The sequence below is a fragment of the Pygoscelis adeliae genome, unplaced genomic scaffold (genome assembly GCF_000699105.1).
Source record: "Pygoscelis adeliae isolate BGI_AS28 unplaced genomic scaffold, ASM69910v1 Scaffold36, whole genome shotgun sequence".
NCBI classification, from domain to species: domain Eukaryota; kingdom Metazoa; phylum Chordata; class Aves; order Sphenisciformes; family Spheniscidae; genus Pygoscelis; species Pygoscelis adeliae.
In genome coordinates, this window is record NW_008824934.1 from 5,421,510 (window position 1) to 5,445,042 (window position 23,533).

General features: G+C 41.3%; 1 protein-coding gene across 1 annotated transcript in view; it reads left to right on the plus strand.

The window, feature by feature from the left end:
* Window positions 1–23,533, plus strand: part of CAPZB (capping protein (actin filament) muscle Z-line, beta) — a 46,039-nt gene that overhangs the window by 12,906 nt on the left and 9,600 nt on the right. The window contains exons 4-6 of the mRNA XM_009325309.1: window positions 5,598–5,711; window positions 18,808–18,949; window positions 19,473–19,589. Coding sequence (XP_009323584.1) covers window positions 5,598–5,711; window positions 18,808–18,949; window positions 19,473–19,589 — 373 coding nt within the window. The remainder of the gene's footprint in view (window positions 1–5,597; window positions 5,712–18,807; window positions 18,950–19,472; window positions 19,590–23,533) is intronic.

The window sequence follows — 23,533 nt, forward strand, 5'->3', positions numbered from 1 at the left end:
CAGGGCCACAGGTCCTGCCAGGAGCCTGCTCCAGCGCGGCCTTCCCACGGGGTCGCGGCCTCCTTTGGGCATCCACCTGCTCTGACGTGGGGTCCTCCACAGGCTGCAGGTGGATATCTGCTCCACTGTTAACCTCCATGGGCTGCAGGGGGACAGCCTGCCTCACCATGGTCTTCACCACGGGCTGCAGGGGAATCTCTGCTCCGGCACCTGGAGCACCTCCTCCCCTTCCTTCTTCACTGACCTTGGTGTCTGCAGAGTTGTTTCTCACATATTCTCACTCCTCTCTCCGGTTGCAATTGCAGTTGCGCAGCATTTTTTCCCCCTTCTTAAATACGTTATCGCAGAGGCGCTACCACCGTCGCTGATGGGCTCGGCCTTGGCCAGCGGCGGGTCCGTCTTGGAGCCGGCTGGCATTGGCTCTATTGGACATGGAGGAAGCTTCTAGCAGCTTCTCACAGAAGCCACCCCTGTAGCCCCCCTGCTACCAAAGCCTTGCCACGCAAACCCAATACAGTCCCCATTGTCTGCCTCCAGGACGAGATGTGGTTTGTCCTAGAAACCGCAGTGTTTCTGCACGTTTTCTTTACTGTCATTTGCAGTCATTCACTGAAGCCTAAAATGTGATGTTGTTATCTTGTTAAAGGGGTGACTAACGTATTTCTCTTAGGCTTTCTGTAGTATAGTTATATCTTAGAGAATTAAAACCAGTCGGATATCTAGAAGAAATGACTGTGATGGCCTGGATAAGAAATTAAACCATCTGTTGTTGCAAGGCTGTAAAATCTTTGGAATGGATAACAACAGAAAAGAGATGATGCAAGCAGTTGGTTTAAACAAAATCATCTTCTGCGTGTACAAAACAGGGTGGACTTGCCAGCTGGGAAAGGCTCTTTCGCTCATGTTTTGCAAGGGACTGAGTCTGACTTCGGACATGCAATGTCATTAGTTCTGTATGAGAATCTCGGCCCAAGTTTTTAGCAAACAGAAGGAATCCCTCTCTACCAAAATAGCTAATTTATTCTGAAGACTGTAGACAAAACCAATTAAAATATTTGAACAATATAAGCTGTATGTAATTATAATATAAATTTTGAAGTAGAAGGGGCTGTAATACTGGAATGGTACAATGAGTTTTCAGTATTTTGGCTGCCACTTTGAACGCAGTCTCTCTTTTAATGTTTTTATTCTATAGCTTGCCGTTAGGATGATTACAGTTGAGTGATTCCCCCCTCTTTTTTGCATTGCCTGATTTTTCTTAATGGCTGTAGTGACAGTGACATAGTTCCAAATATTTAATTAAGAATCACAAAGCTTATAGTCCAGAAACCTTTGTGAATATTGCATCACCTAGCTTTTATTCTTTTCTCTTAACGAAGGGTGCTAGGCTGTGAAGTAACGACCACCATTCATCTTCTGTCCTGAGTTAACAGCTCAGCCATTCTGCTGCTTCTGGTTATGATTATAAGGGTTACATCTCTGGCTTTCCTAGCAACTTCAGTGTAATAGCTTACATTTTTAGTGCTAACAATTGGAACTGATTTACAGTAAGAATTTAGTTTTGTTTTGTGCAGATTTGCAGTAGTGTTTTATATTCATCTGGCCAGAATGTTTCAAGAATTCTATTTCAAAGTGGAATTCCAGAAAATATTTTAACAGGGTTTTTTTTTCTTTGGCTCAGGCCATCATTGCAGAAGCAGGTAAGCTTATAAAAGATTCTATATTAATTGGTTTCAGTCGCTTTGAGTTGCAGGAAAGGTACTTACCTACACTAAAAGCATATCTGTCTGTAGATGATTTACACAGAGAACATGCTGAGATTCATTTTGTCCTAGAAATAGGAGGCGGAGACTGATAATGGATGCAAAGTTTAACAAGTGCATCTGGATTGTGGCCGAGTAAATCTTGATGAGTTTTTTTTTAAATATAACCTATTGCAGTGGGCCAAGAAGTAAGAAGGTCTCTAAGGTGAAGTGTTCACTCATGTTCTTTAGGCTACTAGTCTAACATTTAAAGTTTGTTCAACCTTCTACAAAAGAGCCTGGTGCCTTTTAAAAGCATTTGTGCATTAAGCTTCTGTGTCTTGAGTTGGTCAGATCTGTGTTAGCAGCTACATGCATTTAATCAGTTCTAAATTAGTAGCTAGAATAGAGTTTTATAGCTTCTGCCCTCCACAAGATGTACTCACGCAGCTGCATCCTCTCTGGCAGATGCAGGAGAAGGGATTAGATCCTGTATTTCTTGTGGGTCTTTCAAGAGATGCTTTCTCGCTGAAGTTGTGATACGTTTCTTGCAGTCCCCTTGCATCCTCTTTGGGCTGTTGACATGAGCATCTATCACCAGAGGCACAGGAAACTCGAAAAGGCACTTGTTAAACAGTATTGTGACATGCTGCAATAACTACTAACACTTGCTCCCCCCCGCCCCTCCGTGTTTAATTAGTGCATGTGGCAGCCCTTTCTTTAAGGTTAGTTTCATGCTTGCCTCTGAAATTCGCTCAATCTCTTTCTTGCTGAGAAGATATTTAAATAGTTACAAGGAAACAGGAGGGCTTATGTTTTTTAAATCACTTCGAAATTTTCAGGACTTATTAAGTCATGGGGTTTCAGAAAAGCTGTTTCATTTGTTTGTATAGAATAGGCATAATTTATTAATTGCTGGCATTAAAGAATGCTGTTCTTTAAGGCTTTTGATTGAAGCATTCTGGATTGAAGTGATTCTTCCTTCTGGAATTGATTGGTCTCAGCTCTGTTTCATGAAGTAAATTCTTTCCTTCAGCATAAAGCAAAAGCCTTTGAAAACCAAGTGACACTAACATGTGCGTGTGTTAATCCCATTCTGTGCCTGTGTTCAGACACTGTTATTCATACCTCATAAAATCTGAAGTTGTTACTGGGAAGTGGCTCTTACATTAATTTAATCAATTAGGCCAAAATCTAGGAGGAGTTTACTGTGCTTTTAAAAGCGTTTGATATTTCCACAAAGATTTTTCAGAACCACACGCTCGATTAGAAGTCCCAAGAAATACTGTTCCCTGTCTGCAACACGCTACATCCCCAGTTACTGCACGCTTCAAACTAAACACCAGTTTTCTTCTTATTGGAGAGGTTGCTAATTGCATTTCTTTTAATACTAATCCAAGGATTTCGAAGCTTTCTGCGGACAACAGAGCCTCATGCTACTTTGGCAGGAAAGGTGGAGCTAGGTAGTCAGACTTTCTCACTGGGAATCAAGTTTTGTAGGGTTTTTTTTGAGTGGCTTTACAATTTGACTGGGAATTAGCTTTGGAAAAATGCTGGTGCGGGATGTTTGGCCATTCAGGTGATAACTCCATCAGTTTCATGGGGCAGCACACAGGGAAATGAATATCCTAATGCTTAGCCCATCAGAGTTTACTCCTTCCTCATATTTAGACAGGCTTGATTTTCTCCATGTTGAGCGTGAATCAGACCAGAAGATAGATATTTGGAGTCTCTCTTGGATCTTCATAAATAGATAATTTTCAGTTTCTTCATATTATCACACTGCTGCTTGTGGGAGCAGCCTTTTGTGCGCATGGTCTTGCAGGCACTTCTGCGAGTGCTCCTGTAATAACAAAGGTTTGTGGAAGATATCAAACAGCTGTGGAATCCACATCGTCAAGGCAGAGCTTTTATTAAGGTTTTTGTTTTTTTTTTGTAATATGACTTCAAGGTCCCTGACTTTGTCCATACATTTCCACTCTAAGTATGTTTGATCACTCTATTAAATGGAATCCTTATGGGGACTTTGGTGCCAACAACACTGAAACCTGTTGGCTGAAACAAAAAACATTCTCTTTTAGGGAAATTAGAGATCTGACTTTTGAAATTTAAGTGCTTGTCCGTCTGTCTTTCTTCAAATAGCCTCCATTTAAGTTTTTAAATGTGTTGTGAGTACTCTTCCACAAAAAGAAAAAAAAATGGGGTTGTGTTATGAGTTGTTCGGGTTTTTTAGGTGAAATTGCTGCTGGGTCCAACTGTAATGCGTTGAAAATGCCACAATCTGCTAGCTAGAAGAATCTATGTTACTAGGCTTCCCTTAAATCCCATTCCTGCAGCCCGCAAAAGACATCTAATATTTACGATTAAAAGTATCTTGACTGTGGCTTCTGCATGGGTTCTCTGCTCACCGATTTCCTCGTACATGATGGAGAAGCACAGTGTTCCGTGTTTACAGAAAACAGCAGACTTTTTTTGGAATCTGCCTTTTAAAATTTAGTAGAGAAAGAAAAAAGTAGGTGCATCCTAATGAATGCCAGCGATAAGGTAGCAGTACACTTCTGCATTGCCTGGCATACGAACCCTGGCTTTGCTTTTGCAGACGTCACGATAGTGGGGTCAATGATCTGTCTCCCTGAACTTCTTTGGTGTTTGGTTTTGAGTGTACTGCCTGATGGGTGTAGGTGTGCCATTTGGGAATCCCGCAGATAGCGCCGGTGGTGATTTTTGTGCAAATCTTTGTTCCAGATTTCAGAGAGTTGTTAGGTAAAGGAGCATTGCTGTAGCTGTCGACTTTTCTCCAAAGCAACCGAGTTTTAAGCAACTGTTTTAAAAAGAGAACCACCACCTGAAAAACATTGCTCTGGGTGGAAGTGACATAATGATTTAGCTTTTCCCGGTGTCTCACCTTTTGAGTCAGATGTGGTAGGGAGGAGTGAAGTGCTGTGAAAGCGCAAAGCCAGAGCGAAGCATGGCCTGTTCTTTGTGCTTTGCATTAAAGATGTCAAAACTAGATGCCTTTCTGAGAAATGAGTAACAAATGGCTACTGAGAAAAAAGCCCTTACGTATGGACTGCATTAAGACCTAGCGCTAGCAGGCTGGAGTATTTTGAAAAGTGAGTAGGTAAAGGGTAGAGGTACCTTTCTTTAAACTACCAGTGATATACGTAGGTTGGTTATTCCAACGGGAAATGGAGAATGCAGGTTTACAGAATGGGAATTATAAAAGTCTCAAGCAGATGGGCAAAGGGTTCCATTAATCTTTTAATACCGAGTCTTTCATTAAGAGTGCAAAATCTCTTCCACACCTGCAGAAATCATAGTAAAACCTGCAGCTTTACAAACCCTGTTAAATCCTTCAAACTGTTGAAATGTTTTCCTAACGTTATGCTAAAAGTAGAATTTATTTCAAAGCAAAACAGGGGAGGAGAATTTGGACCTTAATTGTAGACAGCAGTGTTTGGCTCAAATACTGTTAGATCCCAAATAAACTACACAATCTATTTGTATTTGCATGAAAATAATTTTAAATACCTAATGGGCAACAGCTGAGGCCTCATTTTTGTGTATTTAAGAAGGAACAGATTCAAACCCAAGCATTATTATTTATATAGCAGAAACCTGAAGACGGGGAGTGTTCCCCAGGTACTCTGTAAACTTTGGGGAGTCAGTGTCCCCTTTTTGTCAGTGTTTGAAATGGCTGTTGAGGCTGAAATTCATACAGGTAGACTGCTCTGGGTACCTTCTGCTTTTTTGGAAGTTCAGCATCTGTGGATCAGGTCAGACCCACTGATCTCAAACCTCTCAAAGTTTGTCTCTGTTGTCTAACTGTGTCTGTTTCCCTTGTCTCTTTGGCAGATCACCATGGAGTAACAAATACGATCCTCCCCTGGAAGACGGTGCCATGCCATCTGCTCGCCTGCGCAAGCTGGAGGTGGAAGCCAACAATGCCTTTGACCAGTACAGAGACTTGTATGTCAGTTCTACCGTACAGAGCCCTCTGCTTTCTTTGTTTCCTTCAGCAGGCATGCAATGCACACAATGAGTCTAAAATGTGGTCGCTAGCTGCCTCTGAGAGTGGCATACCAATGTATAGCAGAGGAAGAAGGGTAGGCAGCTGCTGATCTGCTGTTGGGAAGCGTATCCGCTGTGATTTCACGATACGAAAACATGATCAAATTTGTCAGCTGATGCTAAAGGCAGATGCTGAGGTGCTTTCCTACCTCCCTCCCCCCTTTAACAGATTAATGGCGTCTTTGTCCTGAGATGACCTGTGTTCTCTTTGATCTTGACTAAGTTCAGTCTTAAACCATCTGCTTTTCCCATTCCCTCAAGACGGTACTCTTTCAAAATATCTATATATATAGCAGCAGCTTTCACATCTTCCAGTAAAATGACAGGCGCTAGTATACTGAGATGCAGCAGTTGTATGGGGATTAATGTACTTCTGCTGCAAGCGCCATTCTCTGAAGCTTGTTTCAGGCCCTGTCTTGTTGAAGAGGTAGGTGTAAAGCAAAGGAATTAATAGAGCATGTGTAAGATAAATGTAGATTAGGCAGTGTCTTTTTTAAAGCAGCAGTAGGAAGCTGCCCGGGTGACTTGTCAGTTGAACATTTTTTCTGAAAGGTGGGACTGCGCTGGTCTTGCATTGCAATCACACCCGAGGTCTTGAGATGTAACCAGGTTTAGCTGTCGTCTTTATAGATTGTGGTCTTCTAAGCGGTGATGGGATGGAAATAGTAACGCAAAATCTAAAAAGGAAGTGTGTGTTGCAAAGCAAAATGAACTTACTGCTTCATCCAGTAACGGGATGCTTTCTTATTGGAGATGCCTAATGACCACGAAAAAGGTGAACAAACCTCATTGCTTCTTCATGTTGCCCAAAAAGGGAGATAAAACACATCCTTAGATGTGGTTCATCATGTGTCACTGTATATTACAATGCTAACAAAGGCAGATAAAAAGGTACTTTTCTTGCTAGATTTTCTACTCATTTTAAGATGTGGCTTGATGTAAATGTAGCCTGTCCAAACGTGCGATCTTCACACTTTTGTTACAGGTACCAATTTTTTACTTATTTTCATGCATTATTTTCATAGATATCCGACTTCTCTTGCAAGTAACAGTTGTTACTGGTATCTGAACTTACTGGAAGAAAGGAATTTTGCATATGCAGCAAAGAGAAGTTTGCAGTTACTCCCCAGGTGCAGAACAGACCAGGAGCAATAGGATTTTTAATACACTAAGATGAAAATGAGTAGGTTTGTGGAACCAAGACTGTCTTTTTAAATCCCTCTCTGAACAGATGACCGTGAAGTCGTGGCTGGATACAATAACTCCTTTAAAAAGGTTTCATTTGCAGGAAGGAAAGCGCGGTACAGGTTACTCTCGGACTTAGGTGAATCTGCTGAGCCCTGTTCAGCGTGTGGTGCAACAGTAGTCTTAATACATTGTATGCAACTAAAAGGCGAGATTAAATCAAATTTCATCTTTCAGTTTGTCAGTGCAGGTTTTATAGGCAATACATTGTTAGAGGGCGTACGGGAGGGATTTCTCACAAAGACTTCATTCTCGTGTCATCAGCCAGAAATGACGGAGGTATTATGGCTTGCAGTGTAGTCAGACTAGATAAGCGCATCTGTCAGCACAGTACGCTTTGATGCATGTTATGATCTCAAAAATGTGTCAGAAAAAGAGGAGAAGGGTGGCTTACATTTTGCTGAGTGGTGTAAAAATTGTGGCATTTCTTGAAAGAATTTGCGAAGTTAGGGAAACTTAACCTGACCATTTGAAGGGTTCCTCATGCTTGAAATTGGAAATGATTTGTACTTTACCTACAACGGAGATTTGGATAGAAACATGCTTTTGTTCTAGTAGTTGGACTCTGCAGTTTCCGTAATAAGACAATTGGATTTTGTATTTTGACAGCAGAAGCTTAATTTTTACTTGGAGATTGGAGTTGGGGGTAAAATGAGGCGGAGGTAACAAGTGCCAGGTTTCCTCGCTGCTGCTTGCTGGTCTTGCCAACATATCAGGTTGGGAATGACTGTAACAATTACCGGCATAACAGCTGCTGAAGCCGTGTGGGAGTCTGAAGTGTGGGGAGGGTTGTAGTGGGAACAAGATGGCAATTGCAGTGATGTAATTTCCATGGTCTGCTAGAGCTGGAAACTAATACTGCGTACCCACTGTAAAGCCAGAAGTAGGTCTGAGCCATGTGATGTCGATTGAAGGTGTCACTGGCCTTCTGGTTTGGCAGCTTGCAGTGCTGGGAAAGGAGTGCACGATGCATTGGTTCCAGGACGAAGTTATCAGTGTCGTTTCAAATTCCGGAGCCAGCGACAACAGAGATTTTTCCAGCATTGTGAAATATTTCAGGCTCGTTTGAAAGCGTTGATGTATTACTCAAAAAAATAAGCAGCGTGCTGGCAGTCTTCAGTACTGTATCTTTTGTGGAAATTATGGTTTCTGCTATATGGGAAGATTTATAACAGGTCTACCTTCCAGTAACGGTGTTCATTTTGTAGGCAGTGTGTGAAAAAAGTTTCTTGGATTGACCTGCAGGGACTTTAATTGTCTCTGTTCACTCTGATGGGGTTGTCTGTCCACGCAGACCGTTCATAGGTGACACAAATCTAATCGATACTTCACATTACAAATACTTTCTTTAAAAATGTGAGTTTAAGTGCAGTGGCTATTGCACTGTTAGACTTTCAGCTTGCATTGCAGATTTAAGAGGATGAAAACGATGCTGAGAGAGAAGCTTCTGATCTGACACATCAGGTTCTCATACAGCAGTCCCCTGAGAGGCTGTTCTGTCCCTCTCTCTACGGGGTAGAGAATGTTTTTGAACTACACCTCTAACCACAGCTATGCTGTGTTTTATGGTAGAGAGGTAACAGTTAATACAAAAATAATCTTATGTAAGCAGTCATTCGCAGAGAACACCAGGCTCCAGTGTGCTTGAATTTCTTGGGCTGTTAGACATTTTATTCCTATAATGAGGGTTTCTGCTGGGTTTTTCAAAGCAGTTTGTGGCTTTGTTTCCAGCCTTGCTGGGCTAAACTGCTGATCTTGTGCTTGCAGACATCTAGCCAGTATGGACTGCCCGTCTTAGAAAGATGTTGTGTATCTTAATACCTTGTAAGCACTTGCCTCTGAGACGTTGCTCTGCATGGTGCTCGCTTTGCTCCCCAGCTTTAAAATACATCTTATACTGGTCGTTGCAGCGGGGAGCGGAAGAGGAAGATGTTTCCTTTCTATAGAAAAATAAGTACTTTTGAGAATATGTGTTATTCACGCTCTGCTCTCAGCATACGGTCCAAGCTCCCTCTGGATTGTCTCCCATTTTACCTTTACGCACAGTAACTGATAATATCTGAGAGAGTTCATCTCGGGCGTCTCCCACGACTTCAGATAGTTTCAGTTTTTCCTTCTGTCAGTCCCATTTGGCCCACATACCATTCCTTTTTAGATTTCTGTTCTAATCAGGTGTGGTAAGTATCCACCTACATTTAATGAGTCATCGGCATGTATTTGCCATTTCCCAAGGGGTTGGCACCTGCTAGCGTGGGTGTTTTGAGGGAAACAGCCTGTTATGCGTTTGTTAACAATTTGTGTGCAATAACCCATACAGATTTGCTTGCTCGTGAATAGTCTTAAATCTGAGTTTTGTCCCCAAAAGCTTATTGGCCAGCACACCGAGTGACTGTAGCGTGAAAATAAGTTTGGAGAAGTCTTGTAGTATCGCATGGAGTTGTTTCAAATTGTGAAAGCTTGAGAAGAAAAGCTTAGCTGAATCTTCAGTGCCTCCTAACCAGTGCTGAGTTGTTCCCTGTAAGTGTCTGTTTTAATGCAAACTACCTTTAAGTATCTCTAGAGTTGCCCACCTTTTATTTCTGGAGGCGTGTTCATGTCTCTCTGGGTTAAAGAGGAATCATACTAGGTTTTAACTCCCTCTCTATTCTATATGTTAAACAACAAGCATATTTCTTGGTTATCTGTTTTAGCAAAATGCATGTCACTTTCCCAAAAAACAACTGTTTAATTTAGATCTCCTGCTGCCAGGTTTAACTCAGACACTGCCTGAAGCTAATGCCCTGGTATGTTTTTGTTCAGTAGGTTATTATTCCCAGATGGAAGTCTAATATCTTACACCATTCGGTTAGAGCCTTGGCTCTCCACTTCCAATATCACGAAGATAATTTCTTCAAACACATGGTTGTAATTTATTGCCCTTTGCTTGACGTGTGTGTGCGATTGATTGAAATCAAAGCATAATGAGGACCAGGGCATCTGGATAAATCTTATCTATTTTAGATTCTGTGTTCTGTTGTTTTGGGTTGGAGATAATCAGTGCTTTAATTAAGTAATCTAATCGCTCTTTGTTGTCTGGAAGAAATAGTTCCTGAAGTGATTAAATAGAACTCCCTGGGGAAGGATGCTGCTGATCTGAATATTTCTACAAACAAGATGAGTTCTGGTAACTTTGGACCGGTTTAGTAAGCTGACATACATTTAGAAAGCTATCCCTTACCTCTTTGTTTCTTGGGTTAAGTTGGATTTATTGGTACTTTTGATTTTTAACAGCTTAAAAAAAAAAAAAGAAGATAAAACGCTCCTCTTAATCATTCTGCTCCTGAAAATGTTTTTATTGATTAAGGTTTTGAGTTCCCTCAACAGAGTAAGCCATGAAGCCTTTTGAACTTCTGCTTCTATCTGTGTTTTGATGTTGATCCATTTTCAATTTGTTATATTAGAGCTCTGGACAAGGAATTTGGTAGGAGCGGAAGGAGGTCTGGGAGAGGATTGACCTCTAAAATGTCTTCACTGTGGGTAATCCTCATGTTATTGAATTTTGGATTGGAATCCTGTCCGAAATGGAGTTAGTCACTCAAATTTTTGATGGTGTTGGCAGTGCTGAGGATGGCGCCCCTGCCAACTAAGCATTTGCAGTACTCTCTGCAGCGTAGATACTGCCTAAACTGAACATCCATCACCTTTCTCTTTTCAGCTGGAGGAGGAAAGGCTACAATAATTTCCTGTACGCATGTGCCTTCAGGAATACGTAGATTCAGGAGCCATTTGCTAGAGAGTTTGAGGGGACTCAACTGCTGGTCAGGTACAGCAGTGAAGTCCCAGTGACAGACAAGCTTACCCTTTAATTTTCAGAGTGCTCAGGACTGACTCTTGTTCTTATCAGTGTGTTTAATCTCACTGAACAGCCTCGGTTTGCTTCAGGGATGTCTCATTTTGGCTTGACTCTGTGGCTCCTCGCCACTGAACTCTGTGCCATTGTCTCAACCACCAAGTATGTTCAAATGTCCTGTAAGCTACTGGATGGCTTTCCCCTTTTTAGCTGTTTTTACCTTTTTTCTTCATTTGTTTTGGATTGTGTGCTTGAACCACCTCTGGTATTAGTCTTTGTCTACTTGTCTTGGTATGAAAAAATGGCAAACCTCTGTTAATGCTGCCCTTAGACTTTAACTCCTTCAGAGTGCTGCTGTAGTTTGTCATCTGACTTCTCCTTCCCTGCCTTTGTATATCCCTTTAGCTGGTCTGATACGTGTCTTTCCTGGTCTGATAGACCATGAGGTACTCTGAGTGGAGTTCATTCCTCTCCAATTTTGAAAATACTTTGCACTTCTTGCAAGGTTTGTAGCAATTGCTGTATTTACCTGTTTGACCAAATTTGATTTATTTTGTGCGTGGAACAGCGCCAATTCCACCAAGTCAATGGAAGGAGAGCACCAGATGTAAGAGGCGTAATTAGTGTTTTTGGTTTTAGCACAGCCTGCCAGCGCTCAGGCCCGTAGGTGTGCATGGGGGAGCGGTCGCTGAGCTTCGATTCCTGCAGCCTGCAGTGCAACTTTCAACTCACAAAGTGATTAGGCAGCTGTGAGCTCTTTATATAAGCGTTCCGTCTGTGTTTAGATGTAAACCTAGTTTGCCTAAACTAAAAACCCATGGAAAGCTTTGAAGTGACTTTATTGCCATTAGCTCACTGTTCCTCATTAATGGTTACTAGCCCTTTGTGATGGCTTTCTCTTGGGCATGATAGTTACTGTGGTTTTCACAGCAAGGGCCCTGCAGATTGAATCCAGATGCATTTGTTATGCATCCTAGCGCTAAGGAAACCTGACTTTCCATCTCACTGCTGGCTAGGGTTTTGCACAATAGGGTGTGACATCAGGATTATGTCATCTATGAGATTCTTGCCTCCGGGTTAGACTGATAAGTACAAGATGAAGTCTCATAAGACAGACCTAAACTGCCAAGATGCTCGCTGCTTTAATGTTTGTGTGCTTTTAAAATTAAAACCATGATGTTTTCCCAAGGAAATTGTTTAGATGTAAGAGTAAACAGAGCAGTGTTGGGGTCCCTTCCTTAACTTGCCCATGGGCAGCTCAAAACTCAAAAGAAAATCAGTATTGGAGTTGTTGATATATATATTACACAGATTAGAGCAAATGTAGGAGGAGAGAGGAAAAAATTAAGCGTACTGTCATGCTGTGAAAACTGAATTAGTTGCTTTTCATCAGATTTTTTTTTTCTTTCTTTGGGTGCTTCATTGTGGAGCAGCTCTGTACAGACTACATTCTTATCTTCTGAATCTGAGATATTCAGCGGAGGAGGAGTTTTTCCCTTGGGTTCCCACGGTTCTCTGTGATTACATAAAATCTGAACACTGGAGAGGGAAAGCTTGTATTAGGAGGTCAGCACTGATGATGCAGTGCTATCCTCAAACACCCTTCTCTGAAGGTTTTAAATCCCTAGTAAGAAATTGCTTACATGCTTTCAAAGATGGAGTGAGACTAAATTTTAAAATGTCAGTGAATTATGATTTGGAATTTTTGAACTGATTATCTCTAAATGCATGGCTGTGCTTGCACTTACAGAAATTTACCTCATGCTCTCACAAATGTACGGTGTTTTAATGATGGAAAATTGAAGGCAGAGTAATTTAACAAATAATAGCCATCTTGTAGCATATCTGATACATGCCTACTTGAAGAAAGCAGTACGTCACATGAAATCTGTAGTCTGCACAGACTTTGGCAAATTTAATACATGACGCAGAAGACTTCTGCTGCTGTCTTTTCCCCTCCTACCCATATTTGAATTATAGCTGGCAGAGTCTAAAATGTGTCAGACTGTCAGTGGATGAAGCAGTGGGCTGTCTCTGCAGAGCATGCTGGTCGAACGGATGGGTACGGGTGAAAGATTTGTAAGCAGTCGGTGCTTCCTGGTAGTTAATGAACCAGTTACGCGTTTGGACATGTTACAAAGTGACCCATTGTCTTGCTTATTAGGTGGCTAATGGAACTGTTTCCAGGTGACTTCTCAAAAGGGATTTGGTCATTAGTTTCCATCTGCCAAGAGCAATTGGATGGTAAGGAAAATGTGAGCAATGCACTTTTTTTCTTTTAAATAATGAAGAGTACTAGAAAGCACAAAATGGGAGGTTCTGGGGGATTTTTAACCTTCAGGATCCCATTGTTTGGATACTGTTTTCCTTCCTTGCAGAGTTCTTGCACTTCACAACTCTGCTTCGCAGTTTGAGTCATCCCACCATGGTCCAGATGTGTGCTTTTAAGTACAACTGGCATTGAAGTTACACATACCTAACTAGATTGGTATGTTTGCTTGAGGGATTTTTGCACCTGTGTATGCTGGAAAGAATTTCTGTAAAATACCTGTACAGAGTCCACAAGCATACTTTGGGCTGTGTTCATAAACTGTGGTGAAAACCAGCTGGTCTAAATACACAAACATTTTACCTTCTTCATTTTAAGTATTTAGGTAACATTCTGAAAGTGTTATACAGCTGCACTCCTGGGACCAGGGAAGGAGGGAGGGAGGAATTGTAAATCATCTGTACTCAGGCCAGTGGGAGAAGTGTTACATCCTGGTTGGTTCCTGGTACCAACCTGTCCTTTTTATTAAAGAACAGGCTCGTGAGCCTCATTACTAGAAAGCTGGGTGGAGGACACAGGCAACGAAGTTATCTAGTGACAACTCTGATCTCTTGATGTTGTCCTGAAGACTTTTTTTTTCCCCTCGCTTGAGCTACAAGATGGCAGAATGAACACCTTAGCAATATTTTGGGTTTGGCGGAGGGTGGGTTGCTGAAACTTGTCACTTCCTTCATGTTTCTGTTGCCATTTATGTGCTGGTTTGAAATGACAGGGTGCAGGCATAGGGGAAGGACTCAGTGAAAATTGTGCCAAGTCACTTGCCATTACAGCCATCTGTTTTAATAATAGTTGAAATGTCTGCTTCCTCACCTAGTCTTTCAGGTAATGTTTTTGGGTTGCTGTTAGACGCTAGCTTCTCAGATTGTGACTTTAGTCATTGTCAACTCTTGTAAAAACATTTGTAGCTGAATACTCAGTATTTTCCTTTGGGGTAGGTTTTTTAAATGACAGGTTTCTTGGAAGTCTGTTGATCTAAATAGATGGAGACATTTCTCTTTCTAGGCTGAACCTTTGTAGCTGGAAGAAATAGCTATGCAACCTTTAGGGGAAAAAAAAGAGAATATATTTTGCTGCTTTAAATGAGCCAGTTTGAAACACTGTGCAACTCTCTTGAAGGTTTGCATAGCCAGTCTGAGGTTCCAGGTATTGGTACTTTGGCATCAGGGTTTTGTGGCTTAGTGCTGCGAGAGCCATAAGCCAGATACAAAAAAAAAACCACCCAGTGTCTCTGGCTCTCAGTTACTTACTGGAAAATACACAAGTGTTTTTATGGATGAGTGATTTGGTTCTGAAGTGTAATTGAAAGTCGTAGCTTGTTTTTACTGCTGTGTGGTGGAAACTCATTTTCTCAGTATAGGGTCCAGCATTCATTTGCAGGGCTTGGGGGAAGTAGAATGCTATCGGGAAAGTTACAGTGCCTTTTCTGGTCTGTCCTTTAGTGGTAAAACAAAGTGATTAATCTGTTCTCCTTTCTTGAGGTCTGTGTTGGAAGCCGGGGGATTTCCTTCCCTATCACATCCCTCTTGAAGTTACGGCTTTGTTCTGGCCGCAGTCTCTCCATTTCATGGATACAGCTCGAGTTCCTTAAACAAGTTTCCATCCTGTGTCTCCACCCACTTAAACTTCAAACACTTCATAAAGCTTTGGATCACTCTTAGCTTAAATATTTTCTTTTATTCTTGCATTCGTAAAGTAGGTCAGTCTTAAGTGTGACATTTTTTGTATAGAACAGCTTTTTCCAGGAGTTCTGTGGTTGATGAGTAACGGATATAAAACTTAAGTGTTTGATCATGACATTAAAACTAGAATTGATTTTGAGTGAAATGCTATTCTGAATTTTGTAAAGAGAATGAATGATTACATTGGGCCGTATGCCTTTTAATCACCTTTCTGGGCAAATTTAGAAAAAGCAATTTTACCAGAGATGGAAGAACACTGGCTGTCCTCGGAGAGGGCAGGGATATCATTTGGCAGTGTTTTGGTTGTTAATAAAGGGACATGACAACCATAAGACTACGTTTTTTCATCGTTTTATAACAAACTTTTGCCTGTGGGTAAACCCAGAGAACAGCCTGGAGAGATCCGTGTCCTTAAGCAGAAGAGGAGAGATTGCTTTGCATTGAATTGCTGTCCTTTGAAAATGGTTTATCCTTTAGGGATGTTTCTGAGGTACCCCAATACGAATTGGAGTTTTCCTCCTACGTCAGACCTCTTGTACATCTCAAAAGCATCTGCTGATTGCTTTGTGCTGGGCCTTGGATGCTTTGGGAGAGGACTTGAGCTTCTAAAGAAGACAGATCGCCTTTTACGACTGCTGTTGTGCGGGAGGATAACGTACCACAAGAGGGGTATCCAGAATGGGCGACCAAAGAAAATTCTGTTCGATCCAGGAGCTCTGTAGTGCTTTCAGGTTGTTTTGCTGCAACTAATGCATGTAACTTTGATGGGCCTGTGCTCTGGTTTGCTCATCCATTTCTTTAACACAGAAGATACCAGCTTACGCCTTCCGGGAACCTTTTCCAAGCTGGTTACCTCTCCTGCTTCAATTTTAATAAGTGCTGCTTTTTAATCTGTGGTGAAGGGGTTTCTTGGAGGTAGTCCAGCCTCCTTGCAGCAAACCCAAGTTCATGAATGTGGATTTAAATTCCTACCAATCAGTCTGTCATCCAGTTTTCTATTACGTAGCAGCCAATTAACCTGTAGCACTTCTTTATTTTTCTTGAAGAAAACAGGTTTCAAGGAATGTTCCCCTCTCCAAACATGACTTTCCTGGGTTTAGATAGTCTTCAGAAATCCCACTTCAGTGCGTTTTTGTTTCTGTGAGGAAAGGTGAAATCTAACGTAGTGATCGATGATATATATTTTCTCCCCATGAAGGAGTGAATTTTTGAAGTGACTGTATATTGCTGAAGCACAGAGGAGGCTTTGGCTAATATATATCCCGGCGTGCCTTGGATTCATAACGGTTCAACCGCTGGCATTGTTGTTTGAGTCTCAAGATACTGGATCTGGCTATGGCAAAGCAACTTTATTGAAATAGCATGTTGGTATTTAAAACAATATTAATACTATATTTGATTCATTAAATATACAAAGGCAAGTTAAAGCGTTTCCATGTGTGCGCTGTTAGTTCTGGCGGGAGGTTCTTCGGATGGTTTTATGTGGTTTCAGACAACATTTTAGCACATTCTTAAAATACCCACAAAAGCCTTTATGTAAAATCTCATAAAGGTGAACCACATAAAAATTATTTTTTTCCTGTTTCATGTCATTAGGATCAAAGTACAGTAGGTAAGAATAAATTTCCAAAAACCTTGTTTCGGTCCCTCTCTTAATTAACGTTTCATGCTCATAGCAAGCTCATAAAGTGGGTAATGGGGAAACTGTCTGTACAGACTGTAATATTCTCAGTGGCTGCCAGTTCATTTTGAGTGAATTCACTTATTCTATATATGAATTTTCTTTTTTTTTTGAGGAGACTTGGTCATGAAATGGACAATAGCTTCTGCTCTCTGGCCTTTGATTCACGCTGCCCTTTTGTCAAAGGAAGGGTCACTTAGATTGGAAATGAGGTTTGCTGCGGGACTGAAATTCCCATTAACTGCATTAACCAACATCCATTTGTGAATTCCCCAGGGGATATAAAAAGGGTGTTTGTTGGTTTGTTAGGTTTAAATTGCCTGCTGGAAGTCTGGCTTTAGCGTGCCTGTGGAGCAAAGGGCTTTTCTTTTTTTAATCGTGTATTATCAGTGGCTTGACAAATGTCATGGGACAGTGCTGTGTGTGTTGGTTACTTAAATGCCCAGGCTAAGCTTGGTGATGAGTACCAGTAGTGACCCATTAAAAATAAAATGATGTGGTGAGTTAATATGAAGTCATACACCCCTCCTGGGGTCAGCATTGTTTTTGATACAGACTCGGATGCATGCGATTAAAAAGAACTGGGGCTCTTTCGGCGACTCTGCCTTCTTGAAACAACATACTGGACTGATCTGTAAGTGCAGGGAAAATGTTGAAAGTTGCCTGTGTTATTTGCGTTAACTTCCCAAGATCTTTTCTCCTGACTTGGAGAAAAGGATGGGTTAGTAGTGTTCTTGGATCTACAGTACTTCAAGCTAATACATGAAGTCCAAAATGCATAGTAAATCAAATCTTGAATGCCATTAACAACTGTCAGGCTCGTGTTTAGAAAGGAGGGGAGCACGAAGGTGGGAGGGTTCAACAAGTTTTTCATGTTGGCAATGAGTGATACTTTCCTTTCTTGCAGAAGAGGAAAAACATGCAGTCACTTGCAGACCTATGTGATCGTCTCGCTCATGACAGTAAGAGGCAGGAACGTAGAACGGTTTAATCTGCGTGACTCTCTCCTAGTTTAGCTGCTGGGAACTGTCAATCATAGCAGCTCCTCGCGTCTTTGGGTGATGAGCTTTTGCTCTCCTCCAGACAATGAATTCTCAGGTGTTTCGTCTGCTTTATGTACGTACTTGCAGAACGGCAGTAGGTGCTCAGAAGAGAGTAGAAATGTCTGACGACTAGAATGTCTTGTCATTGATCTTCGGGCTTAGCTGAAGTTGCCTCTCCTCCTTTCCTTAGTTCTTCGCAGGAGATGGTGATTCTGCGCAGCAGGCGTTTATCGCTGAGATCTAAGAGTTGTGCGCCATGAAAGAGTATTCCCTTTTGCTCGATTCTCCTTATGGCTGTTTGGTAACTTGAGAATGGAAACAGTTGGTAGAATGCTGTGGGTTATAGTTTCGGTTTTCTAGAAGCCAAAATTGGTTCTTGTGCATCTTTCTTCCTACAGCATTGGGTTGTTTACCGTATTACTTTAAAGTGCGTCTTTCATCTGGCATATAAGGAGCCTAGCACTAGTGTTATAAAGGAGGAGTTGGGTTCTGCAGATGTCATTGCTTTGTTAGTTTTCTAAGAGCGTACTTTTTGCTACCAGAAACCTGAGAGTTAGGTAATCTAGCCTACTCTCCATTGTATACTGTATCTGAAGCTGGAATAATATGTAAACCTCAAGGGCATCCCTTCATTTCTAAGAACCTTGGTTTCAGTTCAACTCTATTTGCAATAAATCAATAAGTCAGCTTCACACAAACTTTTGAGACAGCAGCATAAAGCTACTTACTTGCTCCCTTTTGTCTTAATTAGCGGACTTTGTTGTAAAGAACTTCCAGACTTTCCCAATAGCGAGAGAAAAGGGGAAAAAAAAAAAGGCCAAACTGTAAAATAAAGCCTTACTCTCAGCCTACTTTGTAGCTTGTGCTTTTACCAGCTGTTATAGTTAATTGGAATCAGAGGAATTGTTTGTTCCAAGTACTGTAGAAATCTGTAGCTAGCTCTGTTTCTCGCTAGACTTTTATTCTCCTTTAGAGAAATGTACAGTTTTTTGTAATTAAAGACTCTGTATTATAAAATTATTTAAACTGCTGCGTTTCTAGGTATATAACTGGTGAGAGTGTGCCGTCTTAAAAAAAAAAATCTTTATTAGGATATAGAGATTGGGCTTATTTAAGATTATTATTGATATCTAACTCTGGCTTGGCTCCTGCTTACTTTTAACATGCCTATTGGATTGCATCCTGCAGGTATTTTGAAGGTGGAGTCTCCTCTGTCTACCTCTGGGATCTGGATCATGGTTTTGCCGGGGTGATCCTCATTAAGAAAGCTGGAGATGGATCAAAGAAGATTAAGGGATGCTGGGATTCCATCCACGTGGTGGAGGTTCAGGTACAGCCTCTGGGGCAGCTGATATTCCTAAGTGAAAACAAAACCCAGTTAATTCCAGACAATTAACGAGCACAGGTGTTCCACTGAACAATGCAATATTGTGTTAGGGGCTGTAAACTGATTTCCCCTGTTAATTTTTGAAAATTCCCTGAAGCAATTTGGATAGAGATAAGTCAGGGCTGTAATCAAAAAGAATCCCAGAAGAATTGAAAGTATGTTACTTTCCGTGCATGTGATCCCGAGATTATTTTTTTTTTAACATAAAGGTCTACAGATAAATATCACTAATTAGGTAATAAAAACAAGGTAATAGGAGGTTAAATTGCTCTAACTAGATTTGCTTTGGACAATTAGGGGAATGTGCACACTTGGAATTGTTTTGAAGAAACAGACTGTGCTATGGGAGTGGAGTTATACATATCTGTGCTGTTGCTCATGGGGTCTTCGGGGCCAGCCACCATTTTGTTTCTGAAGGGATTTTAACCTTTTGTCTCTATCCTTTTTGTTATCCTTCCACTTCTAGGAGAAATCCAGTGGTCGTACTGCTCATTACAAGCTGACCTCCACAGTGATGCTGTGGCTGCAGACTAATAAAACTGGTTCTGGTACCATGAACCTTGGAGGGAGCCTTACCAGACAGGTATGTCTGTATCCTGGCATGAGTGTACGCCGCAGACCCAAGGCATGCCTTTCCTTATTTATATACCCAGTAGCCCCAGTCAGGAACAAAAAGTTGATTTTGTGAGGTGTTGTATAAACATCTATTCTCCTGCTGCGTATGCAGCCCAGTGAAACAGTTAATGCGTAAGTGTGTAATTACCAGGAAGCCCCTTGAACTTTGCTTGATGGCAGTATAGCTTTCCATTAAAAATATAAAGCGTTCAGTAGGAGTTTAGACTTGCTTTTTAAGTCTTAGTTTTTCTTTTGGTGTTCCTAAATTTTTATGCTTCCATATGTGTTACCCAGACAGATACTTCTAGCTGTAAAATTTGCCCGCTTTCTTACTGGAAGGTTCCAATAGGATTATAAAAATACAAGATGACCTCTTTTGTTATGTGTCTCTTTTAAAAGCCAGCTAGGCCACCATGAACGAACCTGTATTTTGCATTGACTATAGGATTCTTCTGTTCTTAAAGACGTCAGTTACCTTTTAGTATCCTTCTCTAGTATTTTCCTCCTGCAGTACCAGGACAAAAAACAAAACCCCACCAAAAAAACCAAACGCTCTTCTAAACGTTTGGGGCTTTTGTGCCAGTGTTAATTACTTTGACTTCCTCTGACAGAGCTGTTTTTCGCAAGGAAGGTGCCAGACTGATGACTGTTCAGGCAGTGCTGCTGTCTTAGTCTCTGACAGGCAGAATCTGCTGGACGTGACTTCACTGGGTGAAGGTGCTTCTGCCCCAGCCACCTGCCAAAGGTTGCCGTCTCCCTACTTCATGCTGCTGATGAATTGTGGTTGCTTAAGATCTGGGCTGTGGAAATCAGTGACTCGAGCAGAGTAATAAACTCTGGAGGACAGGAGGTGTATTGTATGGTCATGAGTGACTGGAGAGATTGGCAGTAGCTAAAACTCCTTTATGAGACTTCTCAGGGCAGACTGTTGCTTTCGATACAAAGGACAATGCAGACTCTGTTAAACAGTTCATGTTTTTGTACAGGTTTGAGCCAAGCGAAGGAAAGAAGGCTCTGTGATTGCAGAGAGGAACTGAAATTGTGTTAGTATTGCAGTCGCAGAAGCTTGCCCTAGACCTAGGTGATTTTTCTTTCCACGTTGTTGATTTACAGAAGAAGCTGATGGAAAAACAGGGGGGGGAAGGCATCTGGAGACAGTTTTGAGCATTGCGTACTCTTTTAAAGTGTTTGCAGTAATTACACCCGAGTTATGGTGACCCGGACAAGTATTTAATCACAGGCCTTCCTAATACTTTAAATCATAGCTGTGAAGTGGTGGCCAAGGGCTTGACTTTGGCCGTGGCCTTATGGTGTGCGAGAGCTGCGCCAAGGAAAACAAGAGTCTGTTGAGAATGGGTGTCCTCAGTACACCTTGGCCTGAACTGCTAGGCCTTGTTTAGTTTGACTTTCACTCTCTAAGCTTTAGTGGGGAGATTCATGCTTCTGTCATCATTTTAACAGCCGATCATTTAATTCATATGAGATGCATTAAAGCAGGGGCCTGCTTCCAATGTAAGTAACCATAAAAAAGCCACTGGGGTAATGATGCACTGCTTCTGCACAAACAATGGAAACTTGAGTTTCAGAATTTAGCTTTGGGCTGGAGATTTTCTGTTTGCAGATGCCATGGTAGGCTTAATGGGACGGGCTTCATCAGAATCCATGGCAGAAAACGAAAATCTTCATGCTGCCTTGAGGTATGCTATGTGAGGAGGAGCCGTTTGTCCTGAGCCATTTATTTAGCTGTAGCTGGACTAAACTCCTGAGTGCAAGACTTTTACTTTGCTGTAAATCCAGTTTGCCACATCACCTAAGGACAGCAGGTTTTATTTTTACTTTTTGGTAGGCTTTTTATACAGTCTGCAGCAAACTTAGGCACCAAAAGTAGGTTTTAGTTCTCTCTCGAATGGTATGTTACAGTTTTACCTTGACGATATCAGTAATCTGATGTCCTAACCGTAATTTTGAAATAATTTTGTCCATGGTAAATTGTAGCATGGTTTTGGTCAACTCAGCATTTAAGCTGCTTGAACCTGAACCACCTTTGATCCTAAAATGTGAATAGCAGATGTCCTTGTGTTTCAGTGGAAGCTTTTGAAGTGTTCACAAGCTTTGTAATATCCTGGCTTATAAACTGATGGCAGAGAGAACCTTTCAATGCTTTGAAAGGGAAGTCTGTTGAGAGCCATTACTTTGAAACCAGTTTCGCCTCGTAGCTGCAAATCGGGTATTTTTTGAGTGATGACTGGAATGATTAACTTGGTGGCCAGGAGCAGGCGCAAAGGAACAGCTAATGTAATGCCTCCTAATTCACCACCTCTGGCAGCGATGAGGAGCTGGGCATGTCTCGCACTGAAATGCTACGGGGAGCATTTGCACCTTCATATGGAAACACTTGCTCAGTAATTCCCCTTCCTAATGTCTGCAGATTGCACTCAGTGCAAGTAATCAAGCAACCCTATCTGTTCTTCAGTGAATGGGCAACGTGGTAGCATGGTAGAACGGAACTTGGTTCTAGAAGTAAGAGTCTAGAAATAGCTGTTCTTTGCTGTCGCTTCCTGTTGGTGAAATATTGTTGCCCTGCATCAGACACAAACATGGAGTTTTTTGTTGCCTTTGTCAAGACTATTTGGAAAAACTTGTCTTTGTGTTTCTTGAATATCCCCAGACTCTTGTTACTACAAGGCTCCCACTTAGGCTATTCCTAAATGTTGCACTGAATTTCTAAGAAGAATTTTTTTTTCCCTTTCTCTCTCCAAGACACTGTGTGTTTGAGTATTCTTACACCTGGCTTGGGGCTACGTGATGTTACGTTCTGGGTAGATATTACTTAGAGGTCATGGCTCTATCCTATGTCTACTTTAATTTCATACACTGAGAATTGACGTATCTCTTCCAATTCATTGAACTGCTACTTTCCAGTGGTTTTCCCAATGCAGTTTTTCATGTGCTACAATAGGAGTTGTCTCTGTCTTGGTTTATAAGGGGAAAGTAACTGTACAAGCATTTTACATTTGTAAGTGGACAGAACAAGGCAAGAGATGGAGAGACATGGTACATGGAGGACTCGGCCTGATTTGGGAAGTTGAAAATCTCATTTGCGTAGCTTTAATTTACTTTACCTGGTGGTTTTCAAAATGAGAACTTCGGGCTTTTTCTTTATCAGTTCAATTATGGAAGTTTCTTTTTAAGAGTTGGAGTATAGACTAATTCAAATAAAATGGCATGTGATGTGTTCTGAATGGAGTTTTGGATTTTGGTGGTGTTTAAAATGTAGGATTTCAGATTCTGTCCTGATCCAATAGAGAAATGTGTGTATATACACACACGAGTATACAACACAAAACCATACGTATAGTGATATATCTCTCTTTACATAATTTTGATTTATATATGAGCATGTATAAACTCTTATCTTGGGAGGGTGAGAGACATTCTTAGCCAGCTCTATGCATGTAGGATCCATAGATCATAATTTTGGTCTAAAAACTTAGGGAGAATTAAAACTTAACACATCTTCACATTGGACGCTTCATTAGATCCTTGTTGAAGCAGTCATTTTGTATGGAAGAACACTTGTCTTTTTGCCTAGTGAAGATCTTTAGCAATGTATGTTGTTGTTATACATAAATAATGACACCGTGTACATAGTCATCTCTGGTTTGACTCCAAAGGACATTATAGAAGAACTTTTTGGTGGAACTGGAAGAAGAAAGCTGATTTTTTTTTTTCCCCATTTTTTTTCCCTTGCTGTGGTCCTCCCACAAAAGGCATGCAATGTCAGATAGAGAACTTCTATTTTTACAGTTTCCTAAACAAGGGTGCTCTTCCAGACAGTCTGTTCTGGAGACGAGCCTGGATGCAACTCAAGAGAGCTCGGAGTTGAAGCACTGCAGGCCAGGATGGAGGAAG